This window comes from Agelaius phoeniceus, chromosome 1, assembly GCF_051311805.1.
Source record: "Agelaius phoeniceus isolate bAgePho1 chromosome 1, bAgePho1.hap1, whole genome shotgun sequence".
Taxonomy (NCBI): Eukaryota; Metazoa; Chordata; class Aves; order Passeriformes; family Icteridae; genus Agelaius; species Agelaius phoeniceus.
In genome coordinates this window covers 65,191,537-65,210,240 of record NC_135265.1, presented here as the reverse complement: position 1 = coordinate 65,210,240, position 18,704 = coordinate 65,191,537, and the positions used below count along the sequence as shown (strand labels likewise).

Below are 18,704 nucleotides of genomic sequence, written 5' to 3'. Positions count from 1 at the left end.
TGAGCTGTGGTGTGGAGTGGGGACAGGAGGCAGCTGCTGCCTCCACAGCCCTGCAAGGTGTCACGTGAAGTCGTCCTGCCGGTGTCTCTGGGTTTCAGGGGTTTAGTTGCACCTTCCCTCTGCACCACTCACCATGGCTTGTTGCTAACAATATTTTGTGTGTGCCTGTTCCTCAGGGCTCCCTGCTGTGTGCCCATGTTGTTTTAGGGCACGTTAGGGTGAAGGAAGTGTCGTCATTGCAGGGGAAGAAGAAGCTGGAAGAACAAAGCAGGCTCCATAGAGACATGGAGGGTTTTCGTAGAGGAAGGAGAATAGGCCTTGGGAAATAAATAACTGTTGCTAACTGTGCCAAGTTATGGCCAGGTTGTTTCTCATATGTCTAAATTTTTTAGTTTTCCTGATGCATTAGCAGACATGCCCAGGATTTTTCTGCTATTTACAGCATAGCTAGCTGTCAACTGCTCCTTGATGTGAGAGTGGCAATGCCTGACCATTTTTATTTTTTTTTCCCAGAGGTCTTTTTCCTATTTGCTGATTTAGGGGGTCTGCTAATTTGTTTTCATTTCTCATTGCTGACAATATGACTTCGATCTCCCTTGCCCACCCTTTTGTTGCAGAATCCAGAGGAGCTGTCGGAGGATCGTGCTCACAGGGAGATGATTCCTCATGAAGTCACTGGATCCCCTGCAGAAATCAAATGTGACTTTCCATTTATCAGACTGAAATCAGAGCCAGCCAGACAGTGAAGCAAGCACAGTGGAGGGGGGACGGCGAAAGATGAAATCCAACCAAGAGCGGAGCAATGAATGCCTGCCACCTAAGAAGCGAGAAATCCCTGCCACCAGCCTGCCTTCGGAGGTGAAGCCGGTCCTGCCAAACGAAAACCACCGTGCAGATAACCTGGCATGGCTCCCCAGCACACCCAGTGGCCAGGGCTGCCTGGGGGGCCGGCACCGGCCCGGGGGCACCTCCTCGGTGGAGGCAGGCTTGCAGCAGGGTTTGCACAAGTCACTGTCTGCAGGGATGGACTATTCCCCGCCGAGCGCACCCAGGTCCGTTCCGGCCTCTACCACTCTTCCCACGGTGTACTCGCCCGCCCTCTCCCAGTCAGGGACCCCCGTTTCCCCTGTGCAGTACACTCACCTGCAGCACACCTTCCAGTTTGTCGGGCCCCAGTACAGTGGATCGTACACCGGATTCATCCCCTCGCAGCTGATCTCCCCAACGGCCAATTCTGCGACCGGCGCCGTGGCGGCGGCCACCGCCGTTGCAACCACTCCATCCCAGCGCTCCCAGCTGGAGGCTTATTCCACTTTGCTGGCCAGCATGAGCGGCTTAAGCCAGCAGGGGCACAAAGTTGAGCCGCACCTGGTCAGGACGCCTGGACTGATCGCTGCTGGGTCTCCTCCGCCCACCCAGCAGAATCAGTACGTCCACATTTCCAGCTCTTCCCAGAGCACTGTCAGAAATGTCTCTCCTCCAACCATCCCAGTCCCCCTGCACCCACATCAGACAGTGATCCCGCACACCCTCACCCTTGGCCCTTCCTCCCAAGTGGTGGTGCAGTACACTGACTCGGGGGGCCACTTTGTCACCAGGGATGCCCCCAAGAAACCCGAGAGCAGCCGGCTGCAGGCGATGCAGGCCAAGGAGGTACTGAACGGCGAGATAGAGAAGAGCCGGAGGTATGGCATTTCGCCTTCTGCCGACATGGGTCTAGTCAAAGCAGGCAATAAACCAGCTCCCCATCACTATGAGACCAGGCACGTGGTGGTCCACTCGAGCCCCGCCGAGTACGGCGTGCGGGATTCCTCAGGTGTCCGAGCCTCTGTCATGGTGGTCCCCAACAGCAGCACGCCCACGGCAGACATGGAGGTGCAGCAGGCTGCCAACCGTGAGACCTCTCCTTCAGCCCTCAACGACAAGGGAAGTTTGCACTTAGGAAAGCCAACCCACCGGTCCTATGCCTTGTCTCCGCAGCAGGCTCTGGGCCACGAGGGGGTGAAGGCGGTGGCCACGCTGTCCCCTCACACCGTCATTCAGACCACCCACAGCGCCTCCGAGCAGCTCCCCGTGGGGCTGCCGGCGACAGCTTTCTACACCGGCACCCAGCCGCCGGTGATCGGCTACCTGAGCGGCCAGCAGCAAGCCATCGGCTACCCCGGCAGCCTGCCGCAGCACCTGGTGATCCCGGGCACACAGTCCCTGCTGATTCCAGTTGGCAGTGCGGACGTCGAGCCATCGGGAGTCACGCCCGCGATCGTCACGTCGTCTCCTCAGTTTGCAGCAGTGCCTCACACGTTCGTCACCACCGCCGTCCCCAAGAGCGAGAACTTCAGCGCGGAGCCCCTCACCACCCAGCCTGCCTACCAGGCCACCATGGTGCAGGCGCAGATCCACCTTCCTGTGGTGCAGTCCATCGCCTCCCCTGCCGCCGCGCCCCCCACGCTGCCCCCTTACTTCATGAAGGGGTCGATCATCCAGCTGGCCAACGGGGAGCTGAAGAAAGTGGAGGACTTGAAAACAGAAGACTTCATTCAGAGCGCGGAAATCAGCAATGACCTGAAAATAGACTCCAGCACTGTGGAGAGGATCGAAGACAGCCATAGCCCAGGCATCGCTGTCATACAGTTTGCCGTGGGGGAGCATCGAGCACAGGTAATGGCATCGCGTGATGGGCTGGGGGGGGTTGGACTGAGGTGCATGCTCTGGCCCCCCAGGCCACACCACAGCTCACTTGCTTCGGATCCACTTGGGTTTGGTTCTTCATCCATCTGTGGTTCAAACTGTAGACCAAAAATCGTCCCACTCACTGTGCTGGGAGGAGCCATCAGGTCACACTGGTGATAGATGTAGACTCTTGGATATCAAATGGGTCTCTTTTATAGCTGGGGAACTCACAGGAAGACTTATGTGATTTTCAGGGGTTTTGATTAAAATACCAGATAATATAAGGAGTATGAAAGGTTATATTTTTCATTTTGATAGGTGATTTTTACAATTCACACCAGAAGGGTCGTGATAGAATCAGATCAAAACTGACCCTAAAGAGATAGGTTGGGCACAAGGCAGTGAATTTCCATGGCTTAAAAACTTGGAGCTGCCTGGTAATAATTCTCATGCACATAAGTTACTGAAATGCACTACAGAGTTTTTCTGAAGCTTTGCTTGATGGTGGTTTTAACATTGCATGGCTCATGTAAACTCTGTGGTCAAATGCAATTTGGAAGGAAAAACTGTCTAGGTGTCTGGGCAGGCTGTGCTTCTGACCTCTGCTTCTCTGTTTCCAAAGCAGGAAGAATACCTGTAACTTTCCAGAGGTGTTTTTAGGTTGAGAACAAGTGGATATTGATTTGAAAGCGTTGTCCTGATGCTTTTGATCCATTTTCTGAGCAATTCAGATTCTGTTGGTTGATGCTGAAAAGTTCAGATGTACTGTGTAGCATTTGGCTTCCTGGAGGTACTCAGTTTAGATAATCCTGCTGCAAATCTTTTTGTTTTGGTGTGAGTGCTGTGAACTCCACCATCTGCACCTCTGATGCTGCAGCCTCAGCACTGGCGAAGCAGAATGAGAGAGAAGGAGAATGAGAGGAACTGGGCACGGACACAGGTAGTAACACACCTTAGGCTGATGGTTTGGAGGAGAAAAGCAAACAGTGATGGTACTGAGGAGCAGATCACACAGAAAACTTCTTACAGTCTCAGCAGCCTGTGGCCTGTCCTTCCCCAGGTGTACACACACGATGAATCACTACATGTGGCATGTCCTCCTTCTCAAGTGAAACAGGCAGATTCCCTGTGTGGGTTTGTTCATGCATGCGCCTGCATCTGCACAGCGATTGAAGTCGAGCCTCTCGTGCTTCCAGTATAGAGAATCGATTTTTTTCCCCACTGCTTAACTGTATTTTGGTGCATCTCAGGTTAGAGGAACTGTCCTTGGATAAGGACCAGTTACTATAATTTGCCACGGTGCCTTGAATAATGAGATTTCAAAACTAGCAATCTCCGCTCTGCAATTTTCATCTTGCACACATTTCTCTGCCTGCAGCCAGGCCATCGGTGTCTGCACAGAAGAAGGGGTACAAATGAGCAGATAGCGTTTGTGTCATGTTTCGGTCACAGCCCTGTCAAGGCAGGCAATGGACTGCGGTCCTGGGAAGAGCTGCTCTTTTGCAGGGGGTGGAGTGCCATCCTCTGGCAGAAAGGGAGCAAGTCCGAGGCTTTACAAATCCAGGGCCTGGCACACGAGTCTCACCCAGCAGAGTGTCACCTTACAGAGAAGCCTATCGGGAGCAGGCTGACATCATCGCAGCCGAAATACTCCCCAGCTGTGTTTCCCACCAGGGATGCTTCCAGAATGGACGGCAAGTCACGTAGAGATATGATTAGAAATGAGAGTTTAATTTAGGTTTCCTGCAGATTCCAGGACTTGGGTCTCTTCCCAGATCAGCTGTGTCCCTGCCTAGCAGGGACTACTGCTGGTTTTCCTTTGCTTTGGGGAGCGGGGAGAGAGAGAGAGAGAGCGGGTGCATTTCTACATGCTTGAAGTCTCTGACCTCACCCTTGGCCTGCCGTGGTGCTCTGGAAGTATTCAGCCTTATTTTCAGGTGTGCAGCAGTCATTACTCCTTAGAAGATGGCCTGTGTGAAGAGGCTTAGTCTTCTCTCTGAAAGAGCAGTATTTTGTCAAGCCACTCTGAGCACTAGCACTGTGGTGCTGCCGTGCTGAAATAGAGCTCTTGACTCTGGAGTGCAGGGGGATAGAGCTGTGTGTGTAGTGCAGCTTCACAAAGTATTTCATTACAATTGACTTTCACTTGCATACGTGCTTCTGCAGGGAGAGAGCTTTTCGAGTGGTATTACCAAGGGAGTGTAACTTGTAAGTAAGTGCCATACAGAAATAGGGTTGTTATCATTAGCTTTGGCTCACTTACTTACTTCTCCCAGGGATCGCTGGGAAGTCATTATAATATTGATGAATCTGTATTTTCAAGCTCTGTCCAAACACTAGCTAATTTTCTCACCAGCTGAAGGACAGAGGTAGGAGGTTATTTTCAGCTGAGCGTATACCACTGTCATGTAAACAGGGCAGCTACTCTTGTGTCATGTCGCTGCCAGCCCACAGCTGGCCCTCCCCAGCACAGCACCTAGGCAGAAAGGGGTCATCTTCCCTGCTTTTCCAGTCCTCCAGTCACCTAGAAAATCCATCCCTCTTCCAGGTATGGAAACCTAGACAAAAATCAACACACCTGAAGTCCTTAGTAACTGAAATAAATGAACTAACTGTCTTTACCCCTGGAGGGATGCTAGATTTCCATTTCACAGCATCCCAGCTCTGGATTAACAAGTCAAGTAAGTATCAACTGGGCCAGAACATAAAGTCCAGCTGCTGCTCCTGTGCATTCAAGGTGCCTAGAAGACAAGACCCATGGGTCTACATCTCTTTGGAATACCATATATTATTTTTGTATAAGAATTTCACCATGATTATGTATTATAGAATTATATAATTATAATTATGTGTTATAGAATTTCATCACCTGTCTATCCTTTTGCTGCCAGGAGAATATAGAAGCCAGTAATTCACCTCCCTTGATGTTGAGGTCAAAGCACACAGGCTATGCAAAATGAGTTCTCTGAAATGCTACACTTCAGTTCCTAATAATTTCTAAAGTATAGATTAAATGGAAAAGATGAGCATGCAGTTCTTAATTTCCCTTTTTTTTAAAAAAAACCCCAGCAAAACCAAACCGGAATCAACACCACTAGAGATGGGAAAGTCCCATTAGAGTATGCAGTTATTAGCCCTAACTAGTTTAGTTTAGTGCATATGATTTTAGACCATCATCTAGTTCAGTTTTCGCCTTACATCTTTCAATGCACACACAAATGGTTACTTTTTCTTTGAGCTCCCCTTTTCATTATCCTTGTCACCATAACAGACACAGAAAGAGATGTTGACTCAGTTCACCACTGCAGATGGAGATCTCTGCCAGCCTTCCCCTCATGTGATCTCTGTGTCCTCTGGTCACAGGACAGTAAGTCCTTTTGTCTGCAAGTGATGGGTGGCTGTGGTCTGTCCTCACGTTCCTGAGCTCTGGGAGTGCAGCAGATGACAGAGCTCATGTGATGAAGGCGGCAGCCTGTGGTCTGCTGGACGAGAGGCGGCTTCTCTTGGGAAATGACGGCATTGCGTGACTGCAGGGAGCAGCAGGCAGCCCCTGACGTTCCAGCCCTGCCTGCCTCTGCCATAGAACAGGGGACTGAACTGGGGTAGATGCAGCCCTGGGGGGTGCCCAGGCAGAGCATGTTCTGGAGAGTGGTTCCATGGCATGAGGTGCTGCCTACAGCCCCAGAAATCTCTCACAGGAAATCCACTCTTGTGAGGGCATCGGAGTGCAGGGAGAACAGTAGAAGTCCTGAAGTTTCCGACTAGGGGAGGTTGTGTGGGAGCAGGGCACTGCAGAGGCTTCTCTCTGTGAGAAGGAGAGCTTCTATTCTGTGAATCCACCCAGTTGTTTTTTGGGCCCGAGGAGCCTTTCAGCACCCAAAGCAAGGCCTTCCGTGGAGAGCTCTGCTGCTTAATTGCACATTGTTTCCAGAACTGCTTCCTTCTCTTTGTTTCCAACCTGCCACTCCTAGTTTCATCACATTTTAATAGCATTATGGAGAAAAACACTTAATTGGAAAATGCATGTTTACATTTATTAAAATATTGTTCACATGAACCACTTTCATTAGGCACCTTTTGCTTTCGTGCTTGTTATTTTGGTTGCAGCAGCGAGGCCCAAAACTAAAGTTGTGTTTGTCAATGATGGGAAGGGTGTTTCCTGGGCATCAGATCTTCCAGCCCCTAGTATAAGTATTCCTGCTCCAGCTGGGATTTCTTAAGCTGTCTTAAGCCTGTCTTGCCTACTGAGTTTGGCTGAGAAATAAAAATTACAAAGAGTTATAGAAAGTTTCAGTTTTCAGTGGCTGCACTGAAGAGTTTTGGCTGCTTTCACTAGTCAGTGTTAACAAATAGAAATATAAATATAGCTTGCAATGGAGCCTCAGTATGCTTTGAGAGGAGCCAACATGTTTGTTTCTTACTTTATCCTCTTAGTAGTAGGTAGGAAAGTTCCAAATTTCCTTCTGTCCTATAATAATTGTGGCAAAATACTGGGGGGGTGGAGGGAAGCTTTTAAAATAAGGGGGTTTGTCTTTTAATGCAGTGGTCAGAAAAAAATTTGTGGGGGTGTTTTTGCTGAAGGTTGCCTCAAATCCCTCCTTAGCTGAATCCAGAAGCAGACAGCTAAAACAGGGCTTGATAATCCATGAGGGAACTTCCCCATTTCAAATCAAAAGTGGTACATGCACAGTGTGACCAGATTGTGGGGATTCTAGCATTCCACCATCTTTGGTATTATTCATGATCACCACCACCAATTCTGGTATGTGTTTCAGTGATCAACCCTTCAGGCAAGTGTTTTGGATACTACATTAAAAAAAAAAAAAGCATAATGTGTGGTGGAAATGTGTTGACATCACAAGGAACTTGTGTGTTGGTGAGGATGATGCACACAACCAAGTATGATTCTCACAGATACAAATAGCTTCTGACAGGGATGGAAAAGTAGAAAAGGAAAGAAAAAAAAATGCAGCAGGCAAGCAGGAAGAAAGAAAGATGTGAGAAAAAGCAATATAAAGGAGAAAGCTGTGTCCACCAGATGATCCATGCTTGGAGACAGCCTACAGTTCTTGTGCAGACAGCAGCTTCCATGTAAGTCCATGGGAGATTCTGGGTACTCATTACTTCTCCTGATTAGACTCCAGATAAACTGAGATGCATATGTGCGGAATAGGATCCCAAGCTCTGGGCAAATATTTCTGCAAATCCTCGTGCTGGAGTGTTTCTATCCAGTGACATGAAGGGCTGGGACTTTCATGGTTACCTCACCCCAGTTTCTCCATAGTTCAGAGCTTAAACCAGGGCTCAGGTCAGGTCCCTTTCCACTACTGCAGTGTGTGTAGTTTGACTGTTGGCAAATAGTTCTGATTGGAAAAAGGTTTAGCATGACAAAAATTGATGTAGTATCTTACACTTCTAAACTGCTCCTTTTGAAATTCCTTGTACAGTGGCTTACTGTGTTGGGTAGGTGGAGTGGCAGGATAATGGATGTAGTGTTATCCACTGGCCTAGTTGCAGAAGTGCATAGCATATATTTATAGACTCAATTAGGTTTTTCCAACAGAATCAACCCTCCATAAACAGCAGTTTATGGCTGCTAGTGCATGGCATGCCTATAGTCAGAGACACTGTCAACATCCGGTGGGAATCATTGGTTTCCTGCTTCTGGAGCATCTATCTCTGAGCTGTCAGACATTCCTGAGCAAGTCTTCTTGCCCAAAAGGGCTGTGGAGCTGGTGGGGTGTGAAGGGCACTACCAGGGGCCCTGCTTGCAGGGAGAGCAGCTGTGGGGGTGGCACTGCTAGCAGGGATGGGGCAGGGCTGCTGGGGGCTGTGCTTCCATAGAGCCCAGCCTCTTCTGTGAGACAGACCGTGCAACTCCATCCCAAGGCTCACACTTAACATTATAAACAGATGTGTTGGAACTCTGGAATGCAGTGTGCATCTCAAACTGCTTCTGTGTCAAAATGCGTTTTTAATGGTGCAAAGCCATGCTGGGTGTGACAGAATTACTCGTTCCAGGGGTGAGAGGTGGTTTCACAAGCCTGCTGTGATCTTCCTTTTAAGTGAGTCTGTGGCCCTGGAGAGGGAAGACTCTCCAGGCAGCTGGTGCAGTCTGTGGCTGCTGAATGGCTCAGAAATGAGGTGAGCACATGTATTCAGGTGATCTCCTACCCTTTTGCCCCTACCAAATTAAGGTTACACCATCAGAGTGGGATTGTGCCCTCATGCCTGAGAAGAGCTCCAGAGGACATGAGGCCTGTGGGAGCAGAGCAGTGGGTATCTGTCTCCAGCACAAGCCAGCCTCTTACAGTCGCAGACCTCACTGATGTGACAGGCAGCAGTTAAAAACACGTGCCAAGTTTTAAAGAAGTATTAGTCAGAATTTCCTGCTATCTTTGTAGTGGGCTGGGGAGTGGGGGGGTGTCAGCCCCATGGGTTGAGAATCACATGAGTCCACATCAAGTGTTTGAGCCTGCAGTGAGTGCTGGACTGCTACCACGTGCAAAGATAAGTGGCTATTTTATCATGGTTTTATCAGGTGTTTTTTATCATGCTGGGACCTCAAGGCCCAGCATTTGCAAGGTCAGGGAGCAGGAGGCACCTGCTGTTGGTCTGTTCTGGCCATGGCAGCTCCCCATAAGATGGTTAGGTAGGATTCCTAACCAGATGTGTCTTTAAAGTGGGGTAAAGCAGAGGGAAAGGGGAACCACAGGAGGAGGAAAGATGACCACCTCCCTGAGGAAGTGCAGGAGATAAACTCTGCAGCAGAGTGGAAGATCAGGTGTGAGAAGGGAAGAAACTGGACTGGTAACAGACTGCTGAGGGAAGGCAGGCTCTCACTTGCTGCTCTTAATGGCTACAACTTTGTGTGTGCTCGTGGCCTTCCCCTGGCAATCAGAGTACCTTCACCCTTTCACACTGCTCAGTGAGTGCTTGTTCGGACAGAGGTCAGGATGACATTTCTGTGATCACTTAGGAAATCATATATCAGAACTGAGAGCTTCTCTTGAGCCATCCTCTGGTTGGAAAACATCTTTAGATTTAAATTACAGTTCTAGGTACCACAAGGGGATGGTAGGAAACAGTTGGCTGACACTGAAGCTGTTTGAACTCTTTTGCCTGTCTGAGTGGCTGGATAAAGGTAACACTTGATTCCTGCTGAAGTTTGTTCTATGAAATACTGAGCTCAGAGAAAGTATTAAGAGCTTGGTGACAAGAGCTGGCGTGAAGTCTGGTGACCAATATTCTGATTTTGCAGAAACTGAACATCGCCTTTGCAATTCCAGCTTTATCCCTCTCCCCTGTGACAAGCGCTGCACATGTGTGAGGGCTCATGGAGTGATCTCATGCTCTCCCCTCTCTCTCCCTCTGTCTTCCTGTGTTGTCCCATCTCTTTTTGCAGGTCAGCGTGGAAGTCTTGGTAGAATACCCTTTTTTTGTATTTGGACAAGGCTGGTCATCGTGCTGCCCTGAAAGAACCAACCAGCTCTTTGATTTGCCATGCTCCAAACTCTCAGTGGGGGACGTCTGCATATCGCTCACACTCAAGAACCTGAAGAACGGCTCTATTAAAAAGGGCCAGCCCATGGACTCAGCTAGTATCTTACTGAAGCATTCAAAGAATGACAGTCTAGCTGGAAGTAGACACAGGTATGCGGAGCAGGAAAACGGGATTAATCAGGGAAGCGCACAGATGTTAGCTGAGAATGGTGAACTGAAGTTTCCGGACAAAATAGGATTGCCTGCAGCACCTTTGCTCACCAAAACAGAACCCAGCAAGCCCCCAGCAACAAGGAAGAGGAGGTGGTCAGCCCCCGAAACACGAAAACTAGAGAAATCAGAAGAGGAGCCACCTTTGACTCTTCCCAAGCCTTCTTTTATTCCTCAGGAGGTTAAGATTTGCATTGAAGGTCGATCCAATGTAGGAAAGTAAAAGTTGTTTGGGGAAAGGAAATTAGGCTATCCCTTGTCATTTTTATCCAGATTACTGTACTGTAGACTAAATAACCCAGTATTTACATGTTATCATCTTATTTTAGGTTTATGTTATAACCTTGTTGTTATAGTTGCAGCTGGTATTATGCAGGAGACTGGTGCATATGTTTTTCCACAAGTGTTTGTCAGTGACTAGGTTTATCGAGAGCTACAGAAGGGGCAGTATCTGCTTCACACACCCTTAGTGGAAATGAATGTGTTGTCATGGCTCCTGTTTTCTAACACCTCGTGTAGGACAGGGTCCAGCTGTGATTTTGTTTTCTTTTCATCGCTTTGTGTTTGTTTTGTTGTTCTGGTTCCTGTTCTAGTTTTTTTGGGGGGAGGTGAGGAGAAGGGAACTGTAGCAGAGGTGTGTGTCAAACATGGGGTGTGTGTGCGCGTGTGTGTGTGGTTGTGGGTGCATGCCAGCCCCCAGGGCAGGACAGCTGCTCTCTGGTGGGTCAGTGATGAGGTTTCTGCACCCCAGGTGGATGCTGAGGACACAACCAACCCTTGGGTGTGTTACTGAAAAGGATTAGACAGTCTCTGATGTTTTCAACAACAAGCCAACTCTTACTCAAGGCTCTGCTATACATATATATATATATATATATGTGTGTGTGTGTATATATATATATATATGTATATATATTTGTGTGTGTATATGTATATATATATTTTTCCCCCATGGGGTCTGACTGCACTGATTTTTATTCCTAAAGCAAACTGCCACACCACATTTCCTTTCTGCTTGCTAGTGCAGTTCCATTGCCCAGAGTCAGCGACGGCGGGGCTGTCCAGAGCCTCGACCACAGGGTTTCCCTTGAGGGAGGGGGGTGGGTGGGTGTGTACGTGTGCGTGGGTGTGCCTGGGTGTGCCTGGGTGTGCGTGGGTGTGCGAGGAGGCCTCTGGCTCTGCGGATGTGCCTGGCTCAGGCTCACTCCTGTTTCTGTGCAGTGTTAGACAAATCGACTGGGTTACGCCATTGACATTTGCTTCCACGAGGTAGACGCAGACTGCCCCTTTGAGATCACAGGCATCCATCGTTTGCAGTTAGGTTGCAAATCTTTGTCTTTAACTCTAGTACTGGTTTTAGTTCTTGGTTATGGACAACTGGTGCCACTTTTTTCAAATTGCGGTGTGTGACACAGGAATCCGCTGTTGAAGATGAACCTAGAATGTCTTTAAGCACTTAAAATGCTGTTCACACTTTATTGCTGAGCATCCTGGTCTAACACTCAGTACGTACTGTATATCACTTTAATCTGCTCGGAAAGCAACAACAACAAACAAACAAATCTCTTCAACACTGTAACTACATGCAACTATGTAAAGTTTTCTCACAGGCAAGATGCTGAAAGTTTTAATGTGGTTTCAAAGGGATGAATGTGAATTATTGAACTAGTATGTGACAGTCATTGTCCACAAAGGACTACTTAATAGGAGGCACTTTTTAAACTTTAATGCTTGAGAAAGAGTTAAAGGCATATGCGAGCTGACATAATAAAAAAAAAAAAAAAAAAGAGAAAGGAAAAAGGAAAGAGGAAAAATCATTGTCCAGTGTTTTTGAAAAAGATGGACTTTAAAGAATCTTGCAATTTGCACATCTTGAGTTTATCATTTGTGTGGTATTCCTGCAGTTTTTACCTAATAATGTTGTGGGGTGGGGGGGGTCTGAAAGAGCATAAACAAATGTAGCAATTACTCACTAACCTGCCTACGCTCTAGGCCATTTCATAGGGTTACGTTCCTTTCAGAGTTCATTTTTGGTCTTTCTACCTTATCGGCCACACAGAACCAGGTCCTACCGGGACACCTCTGAGAATTTTTCTTCAGACTTGCTGAGAGAGTTTTCCAGAAAAAAAACCATTTCTATAAGTAAGCAAGGTGTTTGTTTGTTTTGAAAACAAACCTATTGTTATTTTATTGTTTTTATTATTATTATTATTTGTTATTTTAATTGCATCATTTTCCATTGGAAAGGCGACATTTCAGGAGTTTGGTACAAACCAAGTAGGAGCGGGGGGATTCACGCGTTCAGTCTTTTCTTTCCCCAGGTAGGGCCGGATCCTCTGAGGTGCTGTGCACCCAACCTCCTGCACGAGCCTTGGGGAGGTGCAGCATGAAGTGTGTTGGGGCTGAGTGCTAAAGCATGTCGCTGCTTCTTGGAAGATCCCAGTGGGATTGCAGTGGGATCGCACTCGGGCCCTCTGTGAGCAAGCGTTCGTGTCGTCATTTTTGGTTGGCGAGTTCACATCCTTCAGGTAGTTTTGAAGAAGCTGTACTCATAGGGAGAACAGGAAATCAAAGTCCGTCATTAGAAACACAGTAACCTAAAGTGAACAAATTTATTTAAAGTCTTGTTTTCCCTCTCCCCTGAAATACAGTGCTTTTCTTTGAGAGAAGAAATGTTAACCCCAAACCCCATCTTTGACTCTTGTTACTTGTTACTTGAAATTTAGCTCACACCAGACCTAATTGTTTTTATACCATATTCTGGGGTGCACCAAAAAGTTGAAATATGTTTAAAATAGCTTGAAACTTTTTTTGAATTTCCTTGAATTTTATTAACCTCTCGGCAGGCTACCAAATAGCTGAGTGGGTTTCTTCTCACAATCACACAGCTTAGTTAGTGCTTATTTGTTAATATTTCTGCTCAGAGAAGTTGCTTAATCTTCCATATACTCTGCTCAGGGCACTTGCAATTTATTGTTTCATTTTGTTTCCTGTTTTTTTTTTAAGCTTTGATGGTAAAGGAATAGAAAGAATTACAGATTTTAGTTCACAGTCTTACCACTATTTCTGTACTTCACGTCTACTTAGAAAAAAAGAAATCTCAAGTAAAACCATACGCGTACACATTTGTGGTCAATAAGGAAGCAGGGGCTATTAAACTGACTGGATCTATTCAACTAACACTAAAAAAAAATGATAATAAAAAAATACATTTGGAGCAATAGGAATGTATTAGTTATGTGCTTGTATTTCAGACTGAGGAATTCTGAAATAACTGGTTCTTTCCAAACAATTGTCCCCTTCCATGCTTTAGCTTTTGTAGGATGTGCAATACTTTACGTGCCAACTTAGACTCACCTGTGTGGTGTTAGCTAGATCTCATACCCACTTCTGATTTCCCCTGGTTTTGTCTCTTCTGAATTCTTTCTTTCTACCTTTCTCCCTGCCGCCCCCCCCACCCCCCCCCAATAAGTCCCTCCCTGTCCTCCCCCCTCCAAAAACCCACACCATATTAAGGGTATAAGATTCCTTGCCCCGGAAAACATGAACCCATTTTGTATTTGTTGTTTAAAGAGATCCAGGAAGGAAAAAAAAAAAAAAAAAAGCAAAAAAAGAGATGTATTCATGTCTACATGGCATCCAGGCAGAGGGTGGCACTCACCATATGCCGAGTGCCACCTTCTGCCTGGGCACACGCACACAGGAGCTGGCTCCCACCGGGGCCAAGTCCTTTGCAAGGCAGGGCTTTGCCTTTCCCTCTGGCACTGAGCATCCCTTGTGGTGCAGCCCCAGGCCTGGGAGTGCCATGGATCCCCAGGGCAGGTGCAAAACACCACTTGCAAGCACGGGGATGCTGAGGTGAAGCCGAAGGAGGAGGCTCTGCCCCTGCTCTGCGTGCGGCCGCTTTGCAATAGTAACTAAGAGCAGTTTTCTTTTTGTCTGTTTGTTCCTTTCCTTTTGTAGCAGGCCTCTTTAGTTCACAACGAAATGCATACAATCACCAAGAAATTAGTCAGGGCAAAGAAAAATAAAACAAGAACCTCTTTATAGGGATTTCTTAAAAAGATCTACTTGTCTGTCTGTCTATCTATCTATCTATCTATCTATCTATCTATCTGTCTATCTATCTATATATCTCTATATATACAGTGACTGTTCCTTATAGCGTCTAACTTAGGCATTGTTTCAGTTTGTCTGGGCCACATCATGGGGAATTTGAGTTTGATGTCACTTACCTCGAGTCCTCTGGTCAAGACCCAAATTGGAGTCGCTGTTGACCTATTTTACCATTTTGTACCTTGCCCTTAGACTTGCTTTCCCTCAAAGATGCAGACCTCGGGAGGAGGGGAGGGACACATGTTCCTTTTTTCATTCCTTTAATTCCTTTGTCCCACTGTCGCTTCGTTCAACCTGTCGTTCCCGTCATTTTCTCAGCATGGGGAAGTGACATCACTACTCTTGTTTCCCTTAAATCAAGGAACATTTAGAAACCTTTCACACCTTTTACTCAGGGATGGGGCTGGTGTATGTGTGGTACACTGATGTGACCAGAAGCAGCACTTTTACTGCTCCGGAGTAGGGATGAACAATGTTACAGACAAGTTTGGATTTCCTGCATCTCATGGTTTAAACTTTGTAGATCTCATTTAGATTGCAATACAAAAGCAGCAGGCTCAGCATGAACTGTAGCTGTTGGTTATCATGAAAATACACTCTCTGCAGAGATTTATATTACTTTAAAGTGTGTTGCCAGTAGTAAAAAGGAAATGGTGAAATTCTGTTAATTCTTGCAACTGCTTAAAAAAAAAAAAAAAAGCCTGTGTCAAGGAGAGCGAATTCCCAATCTTTTTAAACACTAATAAGTGTTGTTTCAGAATGGTTCTTGGTGCAATGCTCTGCATGTCATGGGACCCAGTTCTGCAAACGCTTATACGTGTGTCCATGGGAGGTCTGGGCTGGCCAGCAAAGGCTGCTCAGGGGCTTGCTGTAAAGCACATGTATAAATCTTTGTGGAACTGAAGCGTGGTTCAATCAGGGCCGGATCCTGACCTTTGTTGGGGTTGACCAGGGCAGAAGCCTTGGGCAGGTGGAGGGGATTTGGCCCATTGAAACACTTTCTGCTGTCCCAGAAATTTGACAAATGGCAGAATGAGATATGCACTCGTACAGTTTCCATTTCTTCCCTCCCCATCATCACAGGTAGCAGCAGAGTCCACTGTGAGCTCTGGCCAGTGTTGATGTGAAAAGCAAGGGGAACATGCCACCAGAGTGGAGGCAGTAATTTCCTTTTCTCTGGTTTTTCCAACCCTCCCACTCTCCCAAATCCTGTAATACATAGCAAAATGAGAATTTGTTGATGCAGATATGCATATGTGCACACACACCCCCAGGCAGAAGTGTCTGTTTGCACACAAAGAAGTTATGTGTGCATTTTTTTTATGTGTATGCCTACATGTCCACTTGATTCCCTGTCCTGAGGACAGCCTTGCTTTGTGCCCATAGGGAAATTCCAAACGCGTTGCACACCTCTACTCCAGAGTTCAATTTCTTTTACATAGACGACCTCGCTTCAGATGTGTTACCTTTACTGATAGGATCTTTTCTTGTAGCACTATACCTTGTGGGAATATTTTTTGATGTAAACCTAATTTGAGAAGCTTATTAAAAATAGAAACTTTTTTTGAAGCACTCACATTGAGGAGTACAGGTAATGTTTTAAAAAATTGCACAAAAGAAAAATGAATGTTGGAATGATTCATTCAGTGTTTGAAAAAGAGATGGCTCTGTTTGAACAGTGAGTTTCATACCTTGTTTGTAAAAAAAAAAAGTTTTTAAATACAAAAGCAGAGAAAGGTTGAAAGTTACATGTTTTTTGTATATAGAAAATGTCATGTCTAGATGATCTGATTTGTATTGGCTCTGGCCAGGAAGAATTATTACTTAAAAGGCTCTTAAAGAACAACTGCTTAATTTTCTGTTCGTATTATATGGGTCCCGTTTCTGGGGAATGGAGTCATGCTGTTAATTCCTGTGCTGAAAATACACCTTGGAGCAGCAATTCCTGAGTGCAGCTACCGGGCACTTCGAAGGGTGGCTAATGTGCAAAATAAGAGTCTCCCTCTGCAGTTGTATTTTGGCTTTAAGTCTCTTCCGCCTGTGCTGAGGGAGCCCCTGGCAGCCCAGAGGTCAAGGCTGGTTCCGAGGGAGACTTGGCCATGCCTGGGTTGGCCCAGGTGTGGGGACCCTGCTGGTGCTGGCAGCCCTCGGGTTGAGAGCTGCTGCCGGCTGAGCACAACCTGCGTAGTTTCCACCTGAGGCCTTTTGGTCCCATTTTTTTCTCTCTCTGGGGATGCTGTTCCACTTTTTTTCAGCACTTCCTGGTCCAGATGAAATCCAAAGAGTACAACCCTGAGCTAGAAGTGCTTGTAACAAGGTATCCTTGCCCAGCACTAGCAGCAGAATGGTACCTGAGGTGACCCAGCCCTCCAGCCCCAGTCACTGCCCCTTCCTCCCACCGCTGCTGCCAGAGCGCCAGGAGCAGCTGGTCACACGGTTCCAGTGATGGTCTTGACCAATGGCAAGACTGATGTTTTTCAGAAGCCAAAAGGAGAGGATCCTGAAGCAGTTTCTGAAGAGAGGACCCTTTTCCTGTCCAAAGATTGAGCTGGGCAGCTGGGAGCTGGTGGCAGGGTGGAGAGGGCAAAGTTTCCAGCTGTTTCCATCCCCCTCCCCGGAGGTGACCCAATCTTTGGCTCCCACGGGCACAGGGGATCGGAACGCTCGCCCTGTGCAAGTGACCCCCGGGCACTCAGAAACCAGCCCCAGTTGTGTCACGGTGAAGTGCATTCAGCCAACAGGTAGTATTTATACAATAACCGTCTCTAAGGGTTCCGTAGGTTTTTTCTTGTTGTTAGCTGAAAGGACGCAAGTCTTCCACTGAGGATTTTTTGGAGGCTTCATCCAAGGTTGTTTCTTTTTTGTTAGTTTCTATTTTGAGCAGTTAAAGCTCCTGTGCCCTTTCCCTCGACCACGCAGTAGGTGTGCATTGGAAGTGTTGTTTGCAGCGAGCGGAGTCACTTGTTGAAGCTGTCCTTGCTGTACTACGAGACTGGTGATGGGCAGAAACTTCAGGGCCCAGATCCTCAGCCAGGGTGGAGCCAGGGTGGGACCACTGGCTCTGCCGGCAGTGCGGGTCTGCCCTTCACACCTGCTGGTGAGGGGATTCCACCCTGGCATTTGCTTTAAAAGTCCAGGGCCCAGGTACTCTCTCGTTGAACAAGCTCTGCAGAATTCTTGTTCCAGTCCACCGGGTTTGGATCTGGGAAGCTGAGGGCAAAAACGGGCCGGGGGTGGCCGCAGGTGGCTTGGACGGCCAGGCGCTTCGCGAAGTTACTAATCTGGTAAGGCATAGATGCAACTCTTCACGACAGTCAGCTAATGTTGAAACTCACTAATGTATGTATTTGCTCCTTTTTTTTTTTTTTTAATAATGTATTAACTTGTTGAACACTGTTCTTTTCACAGTGTTACAAATGTGGGGGTGGGGGAATTTCCCAACCTTTTTCAGTTTGGGTGAGCTACTGAAATCCATTTTGTACTAGCTATGTCACCGCTCCCGGCAGCAGCTGGCAGCGGCGCTTGGCCGAGCCGGGGTCAGGTCCAGCCATTAGACATCAGTAGTTTTTAAAGTAATTTTTTTTTTTAATTGTCTAGTATTACTAATGAGGGTTGTTGCAAATCACACTTCCAGTGTAGTTCCTAGTGTAGGCCCAGTAAAAGGGATATCGCAGCTTTGTGTTGGGGAGAAATTGAGCTGACATGGCCAGTACAAAGGAGAAAATAGGGAGGGAATAACGTTTTGCACCTTATTGAAAAGAGGAGAAGATTTTAAGTGCATACAGACATAGTTAAGAGCTTTTATTGTGACAGGAGAACTTTTTTCCATATGCGTGCATACTCTCTGTAATTCCAGTGTAAAATATTGTACTTGCACTAGCTTTTTTAAAACAAATATTAAAAAAAATGGAAGAATTCATATTCTATTTTCTAATGGTGGTGTGTCTATTTGTAGGATACACTCGCGTCTGTTTATTGAATTTTATGGTCCCTTTCTTTGATGGTGCTTGCAGGTTTTCTAGGTAGAAATTATTTCATTATTATAATAAAACAATGTTTGATTCAAAATTTGAACAAAATTGTTTTAAAGAAATTGTCTGTATACCAGTACAAGTTTATTGTTTCAGTATACTCGTACTAATAAAATAACAGTGCCAATTGCAAATGTGTGTTTTGTCTTTTATGACTGAACGGGAGAGAGCTTT

At 46.8% G+C, this 18,704-nt stretch overlaps 1 protein-coding gene across 22 annotated transcripts in view; it reads left to right on the top strand.

Moving 5' to 3' along the window:
- Positions 1-18,664, top strand: part of ATXN1 (ataxin 1) — a 371,677-nt gene extending 353,013 nt beyond the window's left edge. For all 22 annotated transcript variants that reach the window (XM_077180537.1, XM_077180468.1, XM_077180529.1 and 19 more), the window contains 2 exons: positions 618-2,658; positions 10,076-18,664. In XM_077180537.1, the coding sequence (XP_077036652.1) occupies positions 778-2,658; positions 10,076-10,606 (2,412 nt within the window). In that variant the 5' untranslated portion in view covers positions 618-777 and the 3' untranslated portion in view covers positions 10,607-18,664. The remainder of the gene's footprint in view (positions 1-617; positions 2,659-10,075) is intronic.
- Positions 18,665-18,704: the final 40 nt, after the last annotated feature.